The sequence below is a fragment of the Xenopus laevis genome, chromosome 9_10L, assembly GCF_017654675.1.
Source record: "Xenopus laevis strain J_2021 chromosome 9_10L, Xenopus_laevis_v10.1, whole genome shotgun sequence".
In the NCBI taxonomy this organism is placed as follows: domain Eukaryota; kingdom Metazoa; phylum Chordata; class Amphibia; order Anura; family Pipidae; genus Xenopus; species Xenopus laevis.
This window is the reverse complement of record NC_054387.1, coordinates 111,371,785-111,395,574: the sequence shown is the minus strand read 5'-3', so window position 1 is coordinate 111,395,574 and position 23,790 is coordinate 111,371,785. Positions and strand designations below refer to the sequence as shown.

At 38.5% G+C, this 23,790-nt stretch overlaps 1 protein-coding gene across 2 annotated transcripts; it reads right to left on the bottom strand.

Annotated features, from left to right (window-relative positions):
* Positions 1-1,464: 1,464 nt before the first annotated feature.
* On the bottom strand, positions 1,465-23,709 carry cdr2.L (cerebellar degeneration related protein 2 L homeolog). Of its 2 annotated transcripts, NM_001094057.1 has the most exon segments (6): positions 3,017-4,528; positions 4,531-4,553; positions 6,134-6,298; positions 6,933-7,081; positions 8,828-8,940; positions 23,448-23,598. In NM_001094057.1, coding segments are annotated over 6 exon segments (534 nt in total). In that variant the 5' UTR covers positions 23,527-23,598; the 3' UTR covers positions 3,017-4,523.
* Positions 23,710-23,790: the final 81 nt, after the last annotated feature.

Below are 23,790 nucleotides of genomic sequence, written 5' to 3'. Positions count from 1 at the left end.
TAGATTCATTGTATGAACAAAACAATAGACACAAGCAATAAGGAAGATGAGATGGCTTTATTGTTATACTGCAGAAACAAACACAATAGTAAAATCAATGCAGAAAAACATCACCTGCATTTACAGATTTCAGAGGGTCTGCAGCAGTGAAGGGCAGCCTTATACCTTTAAGTGTTGAACTACAGTACATGGCATGCTGGGAATTGTCATTTTCAATCACCCGTTTGTCATGTCTGGTCTTTTTCTAGCGTATTTGGGAGGTTGCTGTATCCTCCAAACACTGGGCACAAGATTATTAAGACGGATGTGCGAACGCTTATCTAGTACATGGTCTGCATTGATTCTCACTGCCTTCTCGTAATTACCAAATAACGGCTTTTCATCCGTAAAGAAATAAATGCCTAAACAGCTCCAACTTCTGGTATGGAAAATACTGCTCATACTACTGTATTTAACACTCTGGGAGGATTTATATATTATATATAATGGAAGGGGATTTCGGCCTCCCAAAAGCATTTTAGAAACAAATGAGCTTGTATCATGGGAAACTAGGGTTGCACCTAATCCACTATTTTAGATTCAGCCAAACCCCCGAATCCCGTCAAAGATTTGGCCGAATACCGGACCGAATCCGAACCCTAATTTGCATATGCAAATTAGGGGTTGAAAGGGGAAAATATTTTTTCTTCCTTGTTTTGTGACAAAAAGTCACGCAATTTCCCTCCCCGCCCCTAATTTGCATATGCAATTTAGGCTTCAGTTTGGCCGGAGGCAGAAGGATTCGGCCGAATCCTGCTAAAAAAGGCCGAATCCCGGATTCGGTGCAACCCTATGGGAAAACCTTACTTCTGGCTTCAGCCCCCAGGAGCATTACAGCACCAAATGAACAGGGGCTGATAGGAGGTGCAGGATTATATCACAAGCCCTGATGCATGTGGGAGAGTGTGAGTGTAACCCGTTGTATTCCTATTGTCACACCATGGAATCATCAAGTGGATGCTAATAACAGGACAGAGCTATAGGATAGGCACCATATAATAATAATACATGTGCAGTTTAGAGTGAGTTATCCTACGTAGGCATCCAGTATAATAAAAAGGCACTAGGTTACAAACAGCAAGGCAGGGGCTCTTCCTCCTTGTCAGCAGCCCCTAATAATCACAGCCCATGAACCCTGCTTGTTGCAGGTAGAATGAGAAGGCGATGCAATATTTGTGCGGGGCAACCTGCAGCCTTCCAGTTGTGATTGGTCCAAAACGCAACACCCTCAAACAACCACAGGCTACCATAATGTATAAAACTGGGCCCCAGGCTGTATGACTCCTAAAGCCCTGCTAATTAAATTCACCTTAATGACATGGGGTTGGTTGATATATTTACCAACGAGAAAAGCTTAATATTACACCTGATCTCTTTTCTTTTTAACTTTTACAACTGGAGATCCCTGTTCCAGACAAGCCAGAGTGTAGTATCTCCATTCCCAGGGGATACAGACACACTTGCAATGTACACTACAGATATGTCAGAATCAATAAACATCAAATAGAAACAGCTCTGCTCCCCTTCTCTCTTTAGTCATGCTCAGACTACCATTCCAATCTATTCCAAACATACTTTTCCCCTCACATTTCTTTTACTTAACACCTTCAGAAAGCCAAACATTTCTCTTCAAACATTAAATTCCATATCCATTTTTTGTCTAAATTTTTTTTTTTTGGTTCCACCAACTACAATAACAACATACAACTAACAACTTGTTAGTAACACAGTCTCTATTTCACATAACCTACTCTGATTGAGAGACATAAAGCATTCTCAGTGCAACAGTTTCGTTTTTTGTTTAGGCAATGTAATCACCGGAACAGCACTTTAAAACTTTGTCCTTCGAAAATATCTCTTTTTTAAAATGACAAACTGCATAGAATAGTTTCCATGGCCAGTTCTCCTGGCCTGCTCTAACTCATGGCTCTTACACACTGGCGGTTTTGCCTGCGCTTCCTGCGTTGTGATTTCTTCTGTTCAGCCGCAGGAGTAGACGCACTCAATTATTGTGAAGGGGGCTGTACTCACACAGACGCATGTAAGCGCCACACGCAGGTGGGACGCAGCATGTTGCATTTCATCTGTGTTCGGCGCATGCATGCATCTGTGCGAGTAGAGCCCCCTTCACAGTAATTGAGTGCGTCTACTCCTGCGGCTGAACGGAAGAAAGCGGAGCGCAGGAAAAAACGCCCGTTTGTATAGCACATAATGTTTCCCTTGTAGCACTATTCTCACATGTAATCGCAGGATGTGGGTTTTCTATCTCTTTATTTAGGACTTAGGAGGCAACAAATTCAAAATCTAATATAGTGGGACTCCCCCAAATAGCATAACTGCACTAAAGTAGAAAAATACCCGAAAAATAATAACTAAAGCTTATTTATTTTTTTTTAAAGTTGAGTAATTATATAAAATAATATCAAAAAGTTGAAATACTTAAATTGTAATTACTGTTTTTGGAGAGACTGACAGAAGTGTTGTAGCACCCCTCGTTTCCTGCTCACATTCTCTACCTACAAGATAACATAGAATGACTGAGAAAAATCGGAGGTGCCTGGGAGGTCGTACATAGAGCTTCACCTTGTGCATGTGACCAGTATGCCTATGTTCTTCTTGAAATAATATTTCTGCCTTTAAGTGGGCTTCAAAAATGCACCACAACAATTTTGGTGTATTTCCAGGCTAAACAGGCAGGAATTTTGTCTCCCCTTAAAAAAAAAAAAAACGCATAAAAAAAAATATACCGTATATATACTGACTGATCTCAATCTGAGACCATAACTGAAGTTATTATGGTTTTCTGTCAAAAATAATAATAATAGTATGAAACATTAAATAAATACTTAATTAAAAGCCACATGGGAGTGTGAGGCCTGAGTCGTTAAGAGATTATATCTATCTATATATATTCAGTTGGTATATAAAATAAGGGAGGGGACCTTGAAAACTTGCAGCAAGTGCAGTTTCTCTATGCTTTTTTTTTTTTTTAATGCTGTTCACAGTATAAACAAAATTCCTTCAGAAAAAAATAGCTACTTTGTTCCTGCAATATCAGCCTATAATAATACTACAAAGACATATGATATACACAGGTATAACCTCTCTCGGGTCAGCCCCTATACTGCTCTCATGCATAAATACAGTACAGAATATGTGCTTATCATGCAGTATAGGGAACTTTAATTTCCATCATATGTATGCTTGTTACTAGTTTACTTTATCTTTTAAGTATGAACCAAACCCCATATGTAATAAAAGGCACTTGGTTTGCCCAGGGGCAGTAACCCATAGCAACCAATAAGAGGTTTTTTTTTTTTTTAAACAGGTGACCTGTAAATGCTGACTGCTGATTGGTTACTGCTCCTGGGCAAACATGGTGTCTTTTATTACACAACCCCATAAATCTTTATATAAGTTGTGTGTAGGCCTTGGGGGGGGGGACTTGGCTTCCTTCTCCAAGGTCAACCATAATTCTAGATTGTTGGTGAACCTCATGAAATTGCTTAGAGAATCAGCTAGTGAGATAACTGAATTGCTCTCGGCTAAATTGTGTGGCATATCTTCCAAAAGGAAGTATATTTGGGGGCAATTAACTGAATATGACTGGCAGTTGTGTTTATAGTCATAAGATGGAATGGGAAACACTGTTAATGGGAAAGGGGCGGTGGAACTAACAACTTGCTGCATTGGGATATTTGTACTTAGTTCTTTGTACGTGGATTTCCTCTCTGGTTTTCTTTATAGAGGTAAATATCTCCTGGAAGAGAACCTTGTATTCTGGCTGAGGCTCAGGAGCCACAACCTTATGGCTGGAAAGTTCTAGATCTTTGGGTGGTGACTCTTCTGACGGAGATTTCACAGTAGAAGTCTTAGAGCTCTGAACACCACTGAAACCATCATCATCCAGCTGGCACTTCTGAAGCAGTTCCTCGTATTTAACTTTCAGAGCACTGTACTGTGAGTCTACCTCGTTGAGCAAAGAGATGCCCCTTTGCTTTATCACCTGGGTCCTCCTAATACAAGTCTCTTCGTGGCCGTTTAGAATGGTTTCGGCAGCAGCTTCCCTGGGAAGAAGCATCTCACTGTTGCTTCTCTTTAAAGGCTTTTTATTCACATCTAACAATTGTGCTATCACTTCTTGATCAGCATCTTGGTCTGCCGTCTCCTTGAATGAGATCAGGATGGACTCTGGTATGAGCTTTTCCACGCTGCTGGCAAACATGCTGTCTGAGCGACATATCTGGCGCATTTCGGCCACCTCGGCCTCCAGTTCTTCAGCCCGGGCATGGAATAAATCCCTGTCTCTGAGCATCTGTTCCAGCTCGGAATTCTCTTTAACTACCTGACTGTATTCCTCTTCCAGGCTCTCTCTCTTCTTGCGTTCTAGGCTCAGCTGGCTCTCCAGGAGAGACAGGGCCTTTTTTATTTGACTGTTTTCATCCTCGAGCGGTCCCGGCTGAGAATGCAGAGATGCTATCTTTTCAGCAAAAACATGGTCATAAACAAAATACCTGCAGGAGAAAGCAGAGGGAAAATGCTTAGATATGTGGTTTATATTAGCTTACGCCCTTATACACAGCCTCCTATAAACAGTGATTAGCATATAAACTATGCATTCAGACTTTGGCTTGTTAGGGCAGATCTTTATTATAAGATATCACAGCTGTGCAATTACTGCTGTACAACACACACTTTTCATGCCAATAGATTAGCTACAATAGTGCAAGCTATAGAACTATATTTATTCTGCAGAATGCTTTACCATACCTGAGTAAACAACTCTAAAACTCTCTCTGTTTGTTTAGGATAGCAGCTGCCATATTAGCTTGGTGTGACATCACTTCCTGCCTGAGTCTCCTCTGCTCACTCATAGCTCTGGGCTCAGATTACAGCAGGGAGAGAGGAGCATACTGAGCATGCTCAAGCCCTAGCTCTGGAGGTTTAAGTCTGATACAGAAGCCCATGAGTACACAATAGAAGGAAAGAAATGCTGTTTCTTTTGACAGAGGACTCAGAGCAGCATTACTTTGAGGGTTTACTGGTGTATTTATATAGACCTTTATGATCAAGCTTACTTAGTTTTAACCTTTCCTTCTCCTATAAGATTGCCATACAAATTTAAGCTTCAAATTTGGCCCTTCCAGACAAAGTCAGGAGCTTCCTGGTCCATGTATGGGCACTTACTGACAGACAAAAATTGGTCAAATATTTATCAGGCAGGTTACAAAAATCCAGTCGTGTGAGGATGGCATTGGCAGAATAATCCAGTCTTGTCAAAACGCCTATGACTCCATGTGTATGGTGAGCCTAAAGTTCAGTTAGGGTGACATTTGTTTGGTCTGCTAGATACACCTTGAATCCCAACCTGAAAGGCAATTAGATTTGGGGTCAACATTTACAGGTACAGGTAAGGGATCTGTTATCTGTAAACCAATTATCCAGACAGCTCCAAATTAAGGGAAGGTCATCTCCCATAGACTCCATTTTAATCAAACAATTAAAAAATCCCTATTCAGGCCCTCTCCTATTAATATTCCAGTCTCTTCTTCAAACCAATGCATGGTTGCTAGGGTAATTTGGACCCTAGCAATCCGACTGCAAACTGGAGAGCTGCTGAATAAAAAGCTAAATGACAAAAAACGGAAGTCATAAAAAAATTAACACAATTAAAAAATTGTCTCACTCTCTAGATCATACAATAAGTTAACTTCAAGGTGAACCAATCATTCTGGTTTACAGATGCCACACATTGTATTTGTTTTTCTAGGTATTTATCTGAATGGCTTCTGCAACAATATTTTCATATATCTATAATCTAGAAACAAAAGGGGGGTACTCAACAAATAATCCATCTCAATGGGGGGTTCAATACAATACTCTGAATACCATGGCAGGAATTTGCATTTGAATGGTTTCTGTAAAAAACAGGAATGCCTCTTTATCGAAACACTCAGTAAGGCACCCTAAAGTAAATGTATTCCTCGGCAGACGGGAGAATTCATAGTCAGAAAACACTGTGCTGGACATAAAAGAATAGACAGTAGTCAAGGAACAAAGCTGTTAACTGGAGCTGAATAATTCAGTGACTTACTTGCGCAGATCATACAGCTCCTTCAGATTGGAAAAGCTGTGGGTTGATTTTGATTGGTCAGACCTCTCGCGGCTGCTACAGACACGGCCTGGTTTCTTCATATCCTCCACTTGTCTCTGGAGATCTTCTATATGGAGCTGCAGGTTTTCTATTGTTTCTGTCAAACTGAACAGAGCGTAATGGTCAAGTCCCGAGCAGGATACTTTAAAGGGAAGTGTAAACACACATAACGTCCTGGACTGAACTGTGACCTCATGATTCAAAAGGTGGTCATCCACTTTCATGCTCTGTTCAAATAATGCTTTTATTAGTAGTATTCTACAAGTACTATAATTGGTTTTATTTCATCTGTTAAAGTCTAGGGATGGCACCACAGAGAGCTTGTCTGGAGACAGTGTGGGTTGTTCCATACAAATTACTTACACAGAAGCAGTACAGCAGGTTTTGCCTAATAACAAGCTGGTGATGGCTGGGACCAGGGTTAAACAGTCTGTATATTTTAGTGTCAGTGTTATGCCTGTGGATGCTGGAATCTGTAGTCCAAATGATGGGACACAGGTTGGACATCTGTGCTGTCCCCCAGTCCAAGCTGGAGCTCCTTGCTGTAACCTATACTGGATATCCCTGCTGCTGTCTATTTAACAGCCACAGTCTCTTCCCAGAGGCATCGTTCCACACTTGGAACGGAGAACTTTAGCAATTGTCCAGCCTATGACCGCTCCCACACAAAACAGCAGGGTCCTGAGAAGTTACCCCTTTAGAAACCACCATCAAACAATTCTGTACACCCTGTTCTCACCTTGTTATTTTCTGCTGTGAAGCCCGACTCGCCAGTACCAGCTTCTGATTAGCATTTTCCAGATCCCTGGCTGTGACGTCCAGTTGCTCATACACCTTGGCATGCTGCTCATTCATCCGACGCAGGAGCTCCACTTGCTTGGTGAGGTACTGAAGGCAAAAGATGCAACAAAATCAGCCTTGACTACACAGAGAAACCATATCAGGCTATTGAGTCATATCTTGACCCCAAATGTGAATGATGGTTGCTGGGGCCTTGGCAAACTGGTAGCTCTACTTTTAGATAGTACACAAATATCCTTTATATGAGAACCCTACATCTAAGCCAGTGATCCCCAACCAGAGGCTTGCAAGCAACACGTTTCTCACCAACCCCTTGGATGTTCCTCCGAGTGGCCTCAAAGCAGGTGCTTATTTTTGAATTCCAGGTTTGGAGGCAAGATTTGGTTGAACAAAAACAAGATGTACTGCCAAAGAGTCTCCAGTAGTCTGACAGTCCATATAGAGGCTACCAAATAAACTATCACAGCCCGTATTTGGCATCCCCAAGGACTATTTTTCATGCTTTTGTTGCTCCTCAACTCTTTTTACAAATAAATGTGTCTCACGGCTAAAAAAGGTTGGGGACCCCTGACTAAGCAATGAAAAGCAGTTTAAGGGGATACCAGGTAGATTAACAAAACATTAGCTGTCTGCATTTCATTTGTAGCAAAATGAATGTACTCATCTGATCTGACGTACTGTATATCCCTTGCAAAAGGTAATAATCAGCTATTTTGTGATCCGGAATATCAGCAGTTTTCTTGTTGACAAACTATATCTGTTAATGAATAAGCCATCTGCTTAAGCAGCTCATTTTGTGATCTCTAGCACATACACAAGGTGGATTTGGCCTTAAGTATGGATTATCCTGGAGGAATTCAATATGGCCTGCTGCAGACGACTCAAGACAAGAAGGGCAGGACACAAAGAACTTTACAAATAACAAAATTGTGATATTTGTGTCTGGGATTTGAAGTTCAGCGACAGCCAAAGGATCACAGACTGGGAACCTGTATTGGGGCCCCATCTTCTGACCTATAAAGGGTCCATTCTTTTAAGCTGGCCATATACAGACTGATTCTGCCAACTTGCCCACTCTTGACCGAAGTGGTAGTTAATGGACCTGTCTGGGGCCAATACAAGAACCTCCATGGTTGATATTTTGTCTGACTAACATAATATTCAATGGGAATGCTGGATTTAAATGGAATGCATGCAATGTATAATACAGCTTCAGATCTGAAATCACACAGGCATGTCATGTTTTTACCATTTCTTTTGCAGCAAAATGCATTAACACAATAAAACCCGAGTAAGAGAAGTCCAACATGGAGCCCTTTATGTTATTGCCCTCTAACTACCAGACTTCCCTGCACCAACCGTTCACCTTTCATCCACATTCTTCTCCACTGCAAATGCCGTTTTTTCCCAACCATAAAAGTGTTTCTGTATCACACTACATAGAAGTGGTCACACCAATGTGCAAAAACACAAATATGCAGAAAAGGAATGTCCTGTGCAAACAGAAATATATTATGCTCCCCATGATTTACTGTCTCTTCAAGGTACCAATGAAATTATCCAACAGCTCTAATAAGCTCAATGGCACACAAGATGTTTTCCCAGTGACAATTCATATTACTGCAAGTGGGAAGGAAACTATGGATATTTTGTAGCTTGCAGTTGCGCAGTTTTTACTGCACACAACAAATCGTCACTTGTGACATTGCCCTTTCTTCCTGTATTAATTAGTATTTGTATGTTTGATGTAGACACCCCTCTATTGTACACCGCTGCATAATATGTTGGCACTTTATAAAAACTTGTAAATAATAATAACAGTTAAGAACCTACTTCGATTTCTTGGAGCTGTTCTTGATTGGTGTTGTACATCTGCTGCAGGGATTCCTCTAGTTCTGTGTTGCGATCCAGTAATGTCTTGCCCAGTTCCGCAGCAAGCTGCAAATCTACAAATGCAGAAGGAAAAAGGTTGTTCTTCTAATCTTTAACATTATATAGAACGGATGGATAAATGTGTCTTTTTATTTTTAAAGCTCATCTCTATCTGCTAGCAAGCAGATCTACTATATATATATATATATATATATATATATATATATATATATATATATATATATATATATATATATATATATATATATATATATTCAGCAGTTTTCCAGTTTGCAATTTCAGCATCTGGTTGCTTGGGTCCAGCAACCATGTATTGATTTGATTAAGAGACTGGAATATGAATAGGAGAGGGATTGAATAGAAAGAGGAGTGATAGAAAGTAGCAATAAAAATAAGGGGGTTATTTATTAAGGTTTGAGTTGTGTTTTCCACAAAAATTCGAGTTGATTTTTTTTGGACATAAATCTCAAAAAATTCATATTTTCTTTTTTTAACCCAAAAAATGTATTATACCCCGACCCTGGAAATAGCTTGAATCCGGAAATACACAATCTTAAAACTGTCAAGGTCATGTAGAATTCAATGGCAGAGGTCCCTGGAACCATTTGAAGATGTTAATAGCCATGATGTTCGAGGATTTTGCCCGAAAACCCGAAGCGATTCAAGGGGTTTTTTTTGCCGAAAACTTGATCAATTGGAGTTTTTGCGTTTCACAACTCGAACTTGCAGACTGAAGCTTTTTCCATAAGGTATAAAAAGGTATATAAAAACCTCTAACATTCGACCTTTGATAAATAAACCCCTAAATGCTTGCAGGGCATTTGTTTTTTACATGGGGTTAGTGACTCTCATTTGAAAGAGTCAGAAGAAGGCAAATCATTCAAAAAGTTTAATAGGGTTCTTAGAATTAGCCATTCTATAACATACTAAAAGTTAACTTAAAGGTGAACCAGCCATTTAATGATGACTACACTCAAATGCCTGCTGTATGGTCTCTGTCTCTTTGAAAGAGGGGTGGCATGCATGCAACGGAATTAAAAAAAAATAAATTAGGTAGCTCCCAAAAAAAGTGTCTTCCAAGGAATGGCATGTTCTGTGTTATTTTATGAGAAATTAACCAAGATGCAAAGCTTTCTGTAAAACTGTACTGTATTGTGAAAAACGGCTTAAATGAGAATTGCTCATGTGGTCAAAACCAAAGGGGAGGGAGGCTGCATAGCTTTCTAATGTAAACACTAGTAGGAATGTGCATGTCCTGCCAGAAAGAGTCTGTTGGTCTGGACTCTGGAGCATCAAGTGTAAATGTATCCAATGTACCTCTGATAATGTGAGTGGATCAGTATGCCGGATGCCATCAGATCCATGGGTCTAACAGTAGCCACATGCTTGATATGTGACCTGACAACAATGAATGTATTTATTTTACAGGGGGATTATCCACCATTTATATTCCCCTAAAGTGACAGTAGTGTGAAGGCAAAGTTTAGCGGCTGAGGCTGCATAGTATGTATGTTCCTTCTTTGTAAATGTAGAAGTGAAGGCTGCCATATTAGTGGCCTCAGGAGAGGGACTCATTCATGGCAGGTTCTCTTTTCCCAACAACACCACTAATGTTGCCGCTATTACACACTACAGGGAAAAACACGGTGGCTGCTGTTAGTATGTACGGTTAAAGATATCCATAGAAAGACAGCGCCTTACTATATATGTAAAACCGACTAATATTTCCCCATCTATGACCAAGTGCTCTAAAGATGAGAAATATGGTGGCTACTGATATGCTGAACAAATAAACCTATTTCCAGTATTTGGCTTTTGTTCTACATTCAGCTTTCATTGTGGATGATACAGACAGCATAATAAAGGGGCTTGTTATTTCACTATGTACCTGCACCTATGGGAACAATTCACAAATGATGAAGAAAATGCGAAACACAGAAAAAAAAAATGGGTCAAGGCCTATTTTTCTACAATCAGGAATTGGGAAGGAAACGTAGAAGAAGAGAAATGCAACAAGAACGGCAATACATCACTCCTCCATCTGGAGAATAAACTCTGCTTACAAACACAGCATGTTTTCCTGTAAGGTCTGTAAAAAGCAGAAGGATAGGAAAACAACCTTGCATCCATATGAAATAAAAGGCTTGGGTTATGTATCTGTATATCTTCATAAGAATAAAAGATATTCAATACTGTATTGTGCACTCACATAGTTACCCATATCAACCAATCAGATCTGTTTATTTTTTTACATTTTCTAAATTGTAGAGGTATTAAACCGATCATCGAGAATGCTAGGGACCTGCGGTTTTTTGGATAAGGAATCCTTCTGTAATTTGGATCACCATACATTAAGGGGGTTCTTTACTAAACCTCAATTTTTTCTGGTCAAGGATGTTTGGGCAAAAACGTGGTATTTTTAGAGGAAAAAAAAAAATCAAATTTTTCGAGATTTATTATACCCCGAAGTCAGAGTCTAAAAATCCACCATTTCAAACCTGTCGTGGTTATGTATAATTCAATGGGAGATTGATTGATGGGTCCCTTTCACAATTTGAAGATATTGTTATCTGTGCTGGGTTTCACCCGATAATTAAAAAAAAATTGGGTTTTCAGGTAATAACCTGAAAAAAATTGAGTGATTTGGGTTTTTGCTCGATTTTATCCAGGTTTTTCCCTGACCCGATTTTTGCTAGTTATTTTATTCATAAATAAGATAAAATCATGGATGGGAGTTTGGTTTAATAAAAATATGAGAAAATCGAGTTTTACTAAATAACCGTACTGTTTTATTATTACAGAGAAAAATCTCGTCTTCATTATTTTAAAGATCTCAATTATTTGATTAAAATGAAGTAAACTGCCTTCTGGATAACGGGATTAAGGATAACAGATCCTATACCTGTGGTATCCTACTCAAAGCTACTTTAGCACCTATATTAGTAAATGAGTCCTTGAATATCCAATTAGATAATAAGATACATGTCCAATTTGGGGGCTTGAAGAAGGTAGTCTTAACAACAGGAAGGCACCAAGTCAATAATTTTAGTATGTACAGATTTAAATCTAAATTTAATTTGATTGATATTTAAATCTGAGCAAAAGCCCCAATATTATGTCATGTTAAAAGAATATTCTTGATTTTATTTCTAGGTTTGGCTACAGTTTGGGTGAGCAAAACAAATTATGGGATTTGCAGCATGCCAAATTTCCATAAATCCAACCCATGAACATGTGATTATAATACACATGTGTATTGCAAAAAGTCATTCTCAGCATCAGTATACATTTCTTCCCTCTTGTGCCTTAGTTACCCTTTTTTACTCTATATCAAAATCCTGTGTAAGGACTTTGATGTTTGGGGATGTATTCTTTGTAGTACAACATATTAATATAAACCAAATAAAAAACAGAAAATAAAATATATGAAATGGACAACTAGTCATAACTAGCGAGAAACCCATTTTCCCCCTAAATAATTAAAAACATGGGGACAAAAACATGCATATATTACCAAAATCAAAATATTAAATTCCACTTGTGACACTCAAAACTAAGGAATGCTGTGGGCAAATTTTCTCTTCGTTCAAGAGTAGAATACTGTAGATTGCTGACATTCCACAAGAAGATCAAATATTAAAGACTATAGGAGGGGCATAATCTGAGTATAACTCCATTCTGTGACAACATATAAAAATATGGTTAGATCTTCAGCATTCCAACTGCTGTGTGATACATTTCACAATACAACTCAAGCATTCTTCTGTCCTCTTTTTAACTACATGGAGAACACAACAGTCTTTGTATGCCAATGCACGGGCAATATAAAATGTTGTTCTGTGCTTAAATGGGAGCTATTAAAATGTTATTTGAATACATTATGGGCAAGATACATATACACACAGATCATTAAACAGATATGGGACCTGTCCTGTTATCCAAAATGATTGGGACCTGGGGGTTTTCTGGATAACCGATCTTTCCGTAATTTGGATCTTCATACCTTAAATCTATTAGAAAATCATGTAAACATTAAATAAACCTAATAGGCTGATTTTGCCTCCAATCAGAACTATTTATATCTTACTTTGGATCAAGTATACGGTGCTGTTTTATTATTACAGAAAAAAAGGAAATGGAGTCTATGGGAGACGGCCTTTCCGTAATTCTGAGCTTTCTGTAGAACAGGTTTCTGGATAAAGGATCCCATACTTGTTATTCACTTCTAAATACTAAACCTAAACAGTTATAGGTTTTTCCATTGTGTTGAATCTCAGTTTTTCAGATTGTTTGATTTAGATCTCCTGGAATCCTGCAACCCTTATTCAGTATGCCGAGAGCTTGGTCATTCCCAAACAGGAAGTTGACTTCAGAAGACAGAGAACCCAAACTTTAAGGGCTTGTTCTCACTACAGACCAGTCAAAGCAACTGTGTGCAACATAAATCACATGCAACAGTCTGGATCTGTACAGTCACATGCATTTGCCGAGTTTGACCCCCATCCCAAGTGTCTGATCCAACATCTAGATGGAAGAAGTAGCATGTGCTAGAGGGTAATCGGTTGGACAACCTTAGTACTGTCTATACACATTGAACACCGGAGGGCAATTACCCAGGTTCTCTCTCATGGAAACTGTAACATGATTATATTAAGATATGAGGAACTACTTGTTTATGGTTAATGAATAACAAAAAAAAATATCCTGAATGAATAGAGCTAGAAGAACAATGCACAGAAGGCTACCAGCTGAAGATCTGCTTCTAAATCACGACCTAACTTTTGGGGCTTCTGTCATAGTCATTTCATAATAATTTTAATAGGTAAAATCTTACATTCTGATAAAACAAATCCTTAAAAAGGATATTTTAGTGCTTGTTGCACAACGGTGCCACAATGACCTGTGTGACCTCATGTGTGACAAAAGCGGTGATAGACATGGCAGCTTCTATTCAGCCTTTGCTGAACCCATGTGCACGGACCCTCACAGATTCAAAATGCCCCCTTTTATACAATACCACATGAGCAGCAGCATCATAAACTTAAAAAAAAGAAACCTTTTTCGTAGCATTTGTAAAGTTATTCTTTTTGGCAAGAGCACACTTACACTTTGCCTACTACAGGTATGGGATCCATTTTCAGGAAACCCGTTATCCTGAAAGCTCAGAATTACTGATTGCCTTTCTCCCATAGACTCCATTTTATCCAAATAATCCAAATTTTTAAAAAGGATTTCCTTTTTCTCTGTAATAATAAAACAGTAGTTTGTACTTGATCCAAACGAAGATATAATTAATCATTATTGGAGGCAAAACAACCCTATTGGGTTTATTTATCTCAAAATTTAAACTCAAATTTATCTCCTATTTTCTTAAACCAAGCTCGACCAAACTCCCATCCATGATTTTATCTTATTTGTCAATAAAATAACTCAAAAAAGTTGCATCGGGTAAAAACTATATAAAATCTAGCAAAAACCCAAATTGTCATGATTTTCTAGTAGCGTTAAGGTATGAAGATCCACATTAAGGAAAGATCCGTTTACTAGAAAACCCCAGGTTCCAAGCATTCTGGATAACAGGTCCCATACCTATACTCCAACTGCCCAACAAAACATGCCTACAACTCTTGTCTGATATTACATTCTCATTCCTTGATTTACAAATTACAAAATTTGATCCAGTTAAAGTAAGGACACTATTGCTTTCTATGCACAAAAGAAAGCACTAAACTGGAGTTATAACACGGGATAACATAGACGCAAAGATTTCTCTTGCCGAACGACCGATTTTAGCGAAGTCCGACCGACATGAAAAAAATTATCATGCGTTTAGTGGGATTCGAACGACAGAACATCTTACGATTTTTCGGCCGACATCTGTCAGGAAATTGATCGCCTATCTATGGTTCTCTAGCCAAGGTTGTACTACAAACCCCTCGGATACTCAGCCTGCCTGTAACATCAAGAAGCAGCCACGGCACCTGCAAGTTCCAGGTGTTCTATTTAAAGCGTTTCCTTTGTCTTAAAAACATTAGCGGTTGAGTTGTTTCCTTAAAGGGCATTTAGAATGTTATCTTACATTCCAAGCGGTCAGTTCATTCCTACCCAGTGACTAGTTTTCTGCACACAAGTGAGAATTAAAGCCAAAAAAGCACCGTAATGCAGCTGTACTCTCAACAGAGAGCCCATTCACGGAGCAGCAGTGAAAAATTCAACCATGAAAGAAAAAGAAAAAAAAATTACAAGCCCTCACATTTCTATATGCACAGCATTTTGTATGGGAATGTGTGGGGCCCGGCTGAAGCTTGGGGCACTGAATAACATCACAGTGATAATATTATCAATGGAGTCCTCGTGGCCTTACAAAATCCTTTCAAACTTGCTTTTCTGGCCAAAAATAACAACTGAGAATTTCTTACTACAGTATTTACAGCATTTATCTTTTGTCAAATATATTGTCCTTCCCGCAGATGTAATTACTATCTGTAGCAAAACTGGATTCTGTAAATATAAATCAAGACAACACAGACAATTCTGTACTTAACCCATTGCATGCTTTAGATTTCTGATGTATTTGCACTGCAAGTTCCCAGTAAGCATGTTACATGCAAAAAATCAAGCAGCATCGCAAAAAAGCAAAATCTCCGGTACAATTTATGGTTTATGCCAAGTGGAATGTTTATTTTATGGGTTATGCCAACGCCATAGATTCTGCAGCAGGTGGCACACATAGGGTCAAATTATTTTTATGAAATTTACTTTTATATAGGACTTGTCGCAGAGAAAACATGAATCTCTTATGTGAGGCAGATCACAGGATCTATAGCGTTGGCATAGTACTGGACAGCCTCTTCCCTAGAGATTCAGGGGCAGATTCAGATTTATTAAGGTTCGAATGGTAAATTTGAATTTTCAAAAAATTTAGGTAAAAAAATTTGAATTTTAAGGGAGGATCTCCACGAACGATTTCCACACGATCCGAGGCGATGCGCAAAAATGCAGTCGGATGCAACAGAAATAAGGTAAGTCATGGAAATGTCGGATGAAGTCGGAGCTTTGATCCGACGTGACATGACTGCTAGACGGTGATGTCGTGTCGCGGCGGATCAACACCATCCGACAATGCATTCACTTACCTTATTTCCGTCGCATCCGATTAATACGCCTGCGTTTTTGCGCAGTGCATCGTATCGCGCCAAAAACGCCCGTGTAGTCCTACCCTAAATCACCAACTCGAATTTCAATGCAAGATTGATCACACCTTGAACCCTGGAAACAGTTCTAACTCGAATATTCATTTACAAGTCAATGGCAGAGGTCCACTGAACCATTTGAAGATGTTAATTGCCTTCCTGACATTCAAGTTTTTTGGGGGTTTTTTGGAGTAAAACTCGATTCAAATTCAATTTGAATTTTTGGGCCTTTCGTATTCGATAGAATGTTAGACGTTCCCGTTTTTTCATAAATAACCTCCCATTCGAGTTGTGAGTGAATTCAAATTATTACAGTTAAAAAAAAAATTCACATAACTTTGAAATTTGACCTTTGATAAATCTGCCCCTTATTGTGGGACTTGCCCATGGTTTTGTTGAGGGTTTTTTTTTTTTTTTTTTTTTTACTTGTGTGCGATAGATTGTCATGCCCCTGTAGGTACAGACGCTCATGGCAAATTCAGATAGGTTAATGCACAAGAATCCACTGAATGTAAAAAAAAAAAAAACAAATGTATTTTGATAATGTGTCTTACTAAATTTGTAACTCAATGTGCCACAAAGCAGTTACATACACAGCATGATCATATTATTTTGCCTAGTCAGGAAAAGAAAAGATCTTTGCCTACTTTGACTACCCAAGTTGTGGTCAATTTAGTAAATTGGGTTAATATAATGAATTGACCCTGATCACATGAGGCCTGTGCTTACCCCCATTGGATGAATACTGCATTTAAAAATGTAATGCAGGTATCGACCAACAGAATTTTCTAGTCTGAACAAATCCCACTCGCATATCAAAAGAAAAAGGGCAAATATAATTTATTTTGCCTTACAATACTAACTAACACTCTAGATTGAAGTGACTATTTAGGAAATGTTTCATACACTAGAGGTCATTTACTTACCGCACCACTGTATGCAAAGTGCACAGAAGGGGTGATTCACCGTTAAAGGGCATGTAAAGGCAAAAAAATAAAATCCCATTTTTACTTTCTTTAATGAAAAAGAAACCTATCTCCAATATACTTTAATTAAAAAATATGTACTGTTTTTATAAGAAACCTGACTGTATGCAGTGAAATTCCCCCTTCATTTACTGCTGTGGATAGGAATTGTCAGACGGTCCCTAACTGCTGAGCAGGGAAACAATCATACTTATGAACAGCAGGGGGAGCCCCCACCTTACTTCCCAGCCATGCAGAACTCAAGTAGCTTTGTTTATGATGATCCCTAAGCAGCCCAGACCACACTGAGCATGTGCACAGTCTTAGTCTTGCAAAGATGTATAACAAAGTTACAAGATGGTGACCGCCTGTAGGCAACTTTGAAAGCATAAATTATTTGTTTGATTAGGCTTGTGGTGCAGTAAGTTCATGTTTTTATTTAGTATACAAAATACAGCATTTCTAGCCTTATTCTATTTTAGACTTTACATGCCCTTTAAGTTAACTTTTAGTTATAGGATGGCTAATTCAAAGTAAATTTTCAAATGGCCCTCATTTTTATTTTTTTGAATGATTTGCCTTCTTCTGACTCTTTCCAGCATTCAAATGGGGATCACTGACCCCATCTAAAAGCAAATGCTCTGAAAGGCTACATATGTATTGTTATTGCTACTTTTTATTACTCGTCTTTCTATTCAGGCCTCTCCTATTCATATTCCAGTCTCTTATTCATATCAGTGCATGGTTTCTAGGGTAATTTGGACCTTAGCAATCAAATTGCTGAAATTGCAAACTGGAGAGCTGCTGAATAAAAGGCCGAATAAGCGAAAAAACACAAATAAAAAAATAAAAAGCACTTGTAAATTGTTTTAGAATACCGCTCTCTATATCCTACTAAAAGAGAATTCAAAGGCGAACGTGCCCTTTAATTTGGAACTAACAAACACCAAATAGTAAGATCTTTGCAGAAGGAAAAACGTTGGGTTGAAGGAATGTGCTAATAAACCCACTTACATTTTTTTTTAAATTTATACCAGTACAAAATGAAAAATAAATAAAATGTGGAACAGATTAAAAAAACACACGGTAACATGTTTACAACTAGGGTGCATGTGTACAGCTATACGAGATCCCCCCATTTCGCTCTGTATGTTGTAGAATACATCATTGTAAAGTATTGCATAACTTGCTGGTGCTATGTTAATAAATGATGATGGCTGATGGTTAAATGATTTACTGGGGGTCATTTATCAACACCAGGCAAATTTGCCCATGGGCAGTAACCCATGGCAACCAATCAAATTGCTGCATTCATTGTTCTACTTGCAGCTAGCTTTAAAAAGAAATTCATTGATTGGTTGCTATGGGTAACTGCCCATGGGCAAATTTGCCCAGTAGTCAAAAATGAGCCCCAGTGTTGCCCTGAATGCTAAGCCCCATTCTGTCAATGCAATGAAGAAAACACAAACAGCACCGTTTTGCCTCCAATAAGGATTAATTATATTTTAGTTAGGATCAAGTACAGGCATAGGATCCGTTATCTGGAAACCCGTTATCCAGAAAGCTCTGAATTATGAAAAGTGGTCTCCCTTACACCCCATTCTATCCCAATAATTACATTTTTAAGAATGATTTACTTTTTCTCTGTAATTATAAAACAGTAGCTTGTACTTGATCCCAACTAAGATATAATTCATCCTCATTGGAAGCAAAACCAGCCTATTGGGTTTATTTAATGTGCATATGACTTTCTAGTAGCCAAAGTATGAAGATCCAAATTACGGGAAGATCCCTTATTCGGAAAACCCCAGGTCCTGGGCATTCTAGGTCCCATACCTGTACTAGGAAGGTGGGCACAGTTTTTTGTCCTGCCATAAAAGGTGTCCTGATCCTCCCCCATTTTCTAGAAGACTTTAGGTATGAAGATCCAAATTACAAAAAGATTCGTTATCCGGAAAACTTCAGGTCCTGACCATTCTGGATAACATAACCCATACCTGCGTATGGTACAGTTTTATTATTACAAAAGAAAACAATAATTTTTTTTTAAATTTTGAATTATTTAATTAAAACAGTTTCTATGGGGAGATGGCCTTCCCGTAAGCAAGAGCTTTCTGGATAACAGATCCCATATCTGTATTCATGTTTTCTCACCAGCATTTTTGCAGCAGTAAAGAAAATGCTGTATATGCCAGTAGCACTTTACAGTTTTTTCTACCCCTGCTGGGGTGATATAGAATTAGCAGAAACCTTTATACAGTACACAGGATTAGATTGTACACCACGTGCCTCTGGCAGAGAAGGGATTGTAGCAGAACATATTGACTCATGAATAACCTACAGATTAACCTTTCTGTCCCGCAGAGCTTGCCAAGGTACAGCGTGGATGGAAGGAGTCCACTTTAGAGTCCAAAAAGAAAAGATAAAGCAGATTATAATTTATATTACATAATCCATCTTTATGTAACAAAGAACCTTCCCTAGATTGCAGGTGCAGCTCAAGAAACCCAATATCAGCAGATTTCTCCTGTTCCTTGAATGACAGCCAAACCCAGGCTCCCACGGGTAAAGCAGTGACATTGATACAATTGATACAACCCCACTCCCTGGAAAGATAAGCAAATTCCATCTGATCAGAACGGCAGAGTTTCACACAGTGCTGTCACATCAGGGGGGCTTCACATACAATAATCACATTATTATTAGGCATGAAATGCAGCTCTATTAGTTTCAATAGGTATGGGATCTGTTATCTAGAAACCCGTTATCCAGAAAGCTCTAAAATATGGAAAGGCCCTCTCCTATAGAATCCTTTTTATCCAAATAATCCAATTTTTTTTAAAAATAATTTTCTCAGTAATAATAAATATAGTACCCTGTAGTTGATCCAATCTAAGATATACTTAATCCTTATTGGAGGAAAACCAGCCTATTGGGTTTATTTCATGTTTAAAAGATTTTCTAGTAGGCATGAAAATCCAAATTATGGAAAGACCCCTTATCTAGAAAACCCCTGGTCCTGAGCATGCTGGAGAACAGGACCCATACCTGTATAGGGGATATTGTAAACCTTCCCCCCCCCCCCATATTTTCAAATATTAGGATATTAGACATTCCCTTGGAGTTTTATGATTGAGGCCATGTGCCTTTATACAGGTCACAGAACTCCAAAGTGACATCTAAAATAACTAGGGATGCACCGAATCCACTATTTTGGATGCGGCCGAATTCCTGAATCCTTCACGAAAGATTCAGCTGAATACCGAACCATATCCTAATTTGCATATGCAAATTAGGGGTGGGAAGGGGAAAACATTTTTTTAATTTCCTTGTTTTGTGACAAAAAGTCACGTGATTTTCCTCCCCGCCCCTAATTTGGATATGCAAATTTGGATTCAGTTCAACCGGGCAGAAGCATTCGGCTGAATCAGAATCCTGCTGACAAAGCCTAAATCCTGGCCGAATCCAGAACCGAATCCTGGATTTGGTGTATCCCTAAAAATAGCAGCAAAAAACAAAAGGGGGCACATTATTTAAAAATAAGGCCAACTTTAAACCAAGATATGGTTCAGGGTTTGACATATTTTGCCTGAATTTAGATGAATCCGTAAAGTGTCAAGGGACGTGAACACACTGGAAAATAAAAGGAGACTTTTTTTTCCCCACAGATGAAAGGTGATATTTTTGTTAAATAATGCAGTTTTGTACTATGCACTTAAAGGGAATGATATCATTCCAACTTGCAGTACAGCAGTAAAGAGTGACTGAAGTTTATCAGGGCACAAGTCACATGACTGGGGGCTCCTGGGAAACTGACAATATGTCTAGCCCCATGTCAGATTTCAAAATTGAATATAAAAAAAATCAGTTTGCTCTTTTGAAAAATGGATTTCAGTGCAGAATTCTGCTGGAGCAGCACTATTAACTGATGTGTTTTGAAAAAAACATGTTTGCCCATGACAGTATCCCTTTAAGTTACGGATACAGGTGTGATACTGAGCAACAGAAACATGCAGAGCAACATCAGAAGATGCCTCCTGCATTAATTACAGACATCTCACCTAGACTGAACAACAGGAACATTCCTGTATCAAATGTATGATGTTAGCAGCGTAAAATGGATAATATCGCTGACAGCAATTTAACATTATGTTGTTTTCCAAAGGATTCTGTATTCAGCCAAAAAATGTGGATTTCTCTGCATTTCTTTAATTTTTATTCCTCCCCAGTTGAAAACAAGCGCTTCGTCTTTCTCCATTCCAATGTTTTACTGTGTAACATTCGCATGGTCATATTTCTTACAAAGTCTAAACAGAGATGAATTTCCAGCACACGGGGAATGAACATTTAAGTGAAAAGGGCAGCGCTCAGTTTAATACAGGTCCCGTATTGCATCACACACATATCCACATCCGTTACTTTACAGCAGTTGTGTTACACAATGCAAGATGTGATCACTGGCTTCCTTCTCTCCCTGCATCTGGGCTGCTTCATCTTCCTGACGCCACAATAAACAGCAATAAGCTCATTGTAGTCAGAGACAGAAAGCTGTGAGGGGCTTAGTTGGTGCAGAAATAAATAAGGGAGGCATTATGTAAGGCTTATTTATGATGGCTCAGCATAATGTTGCACCTACAGAATTCCACTATACAACACCAGGCAGAAATTCACAGTATAACTGAATTCTACAATTTTCCTTTTCCCTAGATGTCAATGACACATGCAGCATACATATGCTTCTAAGGATAACTTTCATATCATTTTAATAGGAAATGAAGTTGGTGATTGGATATAAATGCTCCAAATTATGAAAATATTAGAAGATAATCCCCCCATGTATCTTAGCCCATAGACATTAGTTGATCCAATTCCATTGTGGTTGGATACAAGCCCTTCAAGTTCAAGATTGAATTTATTATATTGGAATGTAATGCCCCAGCCCTTTGTATTTTAGCCCATAGAAATTAATTTGTTCTTTTTTATGCTCAGAATTGTCAAGTTTAACGTGTCAGTGTAAATGAACCTGTCAATGTGGGCTCTCATCACATCTCTGATATTTTACTTTTAAAGTAGTGAAAGTTTAGGAAGGCACAAAAATTATTTTGTTGTGGGGGCCAATAACATACAGTCACAGTACTTTTACTTCTAAATTAATTCTTTGGGCGCCCAATGAGGTGGGGAGAGCTCAGTTCTAAAAAAGAATATCATATGGCTCCTATTATACACACATAGAATATATACTGTATGTCTCCTGTTATATACACATTATAGAATAGATACTGTATCGTCCCTGTTATATACACATTATAGAATATATACTGTATGGTCCCTGTTATATACACATTATAGAATATATACTGTATGGTCCCTGTTATATACACAATATAGAATATATATTGTATGGTCCCTGTTATATACATATTATAGAATATATACTGCATGGTCCCTGTTATATACACATTGTAGAATATATATTGTATCGTCCCTGTTATATACACATTACAGAATATATACTGTATGGTCCCTGTTATATACACATTATAGAATATATACTGTATGGTCCCTGTTATACACACATTATAGAATATATACTGTATGGTCCCTGTTATACACACATTATAGAATATATACTGTATGGTCCCTGTTATATACACATTATAGAATATATACTGTATGGTCCCTGTTATATACACATTATAGAATATATACTGTATGGTCCCTGTTATATACACATTATAGAATATATACTGTATGGTCCCTGTTATATACACATTATAGAATATATACTGTATGGTCCCTGTTATATACACATTATAGAATATATACTGTATGGTCCCTGTTATATACACATTATAGAGTATACACTGTATCGTCCCTGTTATATACACATTATAGAATATATAATGTTTTGTCCCTGTTATATACACATTATAGAATATATAATGTTTCGTCCCTGTTATACACACATTACAGAATAGATACTGTATGGCTCCTGTTATACACAAGTTATAGAATAAATACATTTTAATGTAAAGTCTGGATGATTTCACTATATTATATTATCACAGATAACATATATATCCGTTACCATTATTGCCCATGAGAAATGCAGATCTTTCTGGATCTATAATAAAACAGCCATAATTTTATTTTGAAATATTAAAAAAATGGTGTTAATGGATGTGGGAGTGAGTGGGTGTGGGAGTGAGTGGGTGTGGGAGTGAGTGGATATGAGTGTGAGTGGTGCAAGTGAAGCAGTTACACATGGGTGGGTGATTATATGCAGGCTGCTGCTGCTTGTGTATGAGGGAAGGGCGAGGAGTCGGGATCACAATGCAATGAGCGGGACAGGGAGGCAGATGCACAAGGGAAGGAGAAGCCGCATCCCTCCCATACACTCACCTTGCTGCAAGTCCTGCTGGTCGTACCAGGGCTCATCCTCCTTGATCTCGAACTCCTCCACGTTGCTGTCGGTCAGCATGTCTGCTGCTTTCTCTGCCAAGGAGAACGACTACGAGAGATGCTCCCAGTCCCAGGCGATTCTCGCGTGCTGCAGGCGGCGGCGGCGGCTGCTGCTGCTACAGCGGCTTCTGCTGATCCCTAATGACAGCTCACACTGCGCTCCCTCCCACCTCCTCATCCGAAGTTTTCCGAAACCAGCCGAAGTCTTAAGAGCTCGCTCCGCAACGTGGCAATTCCAATCTGAGACTCTCCAAACTACAATCCAGGCGGGACATAAGATACC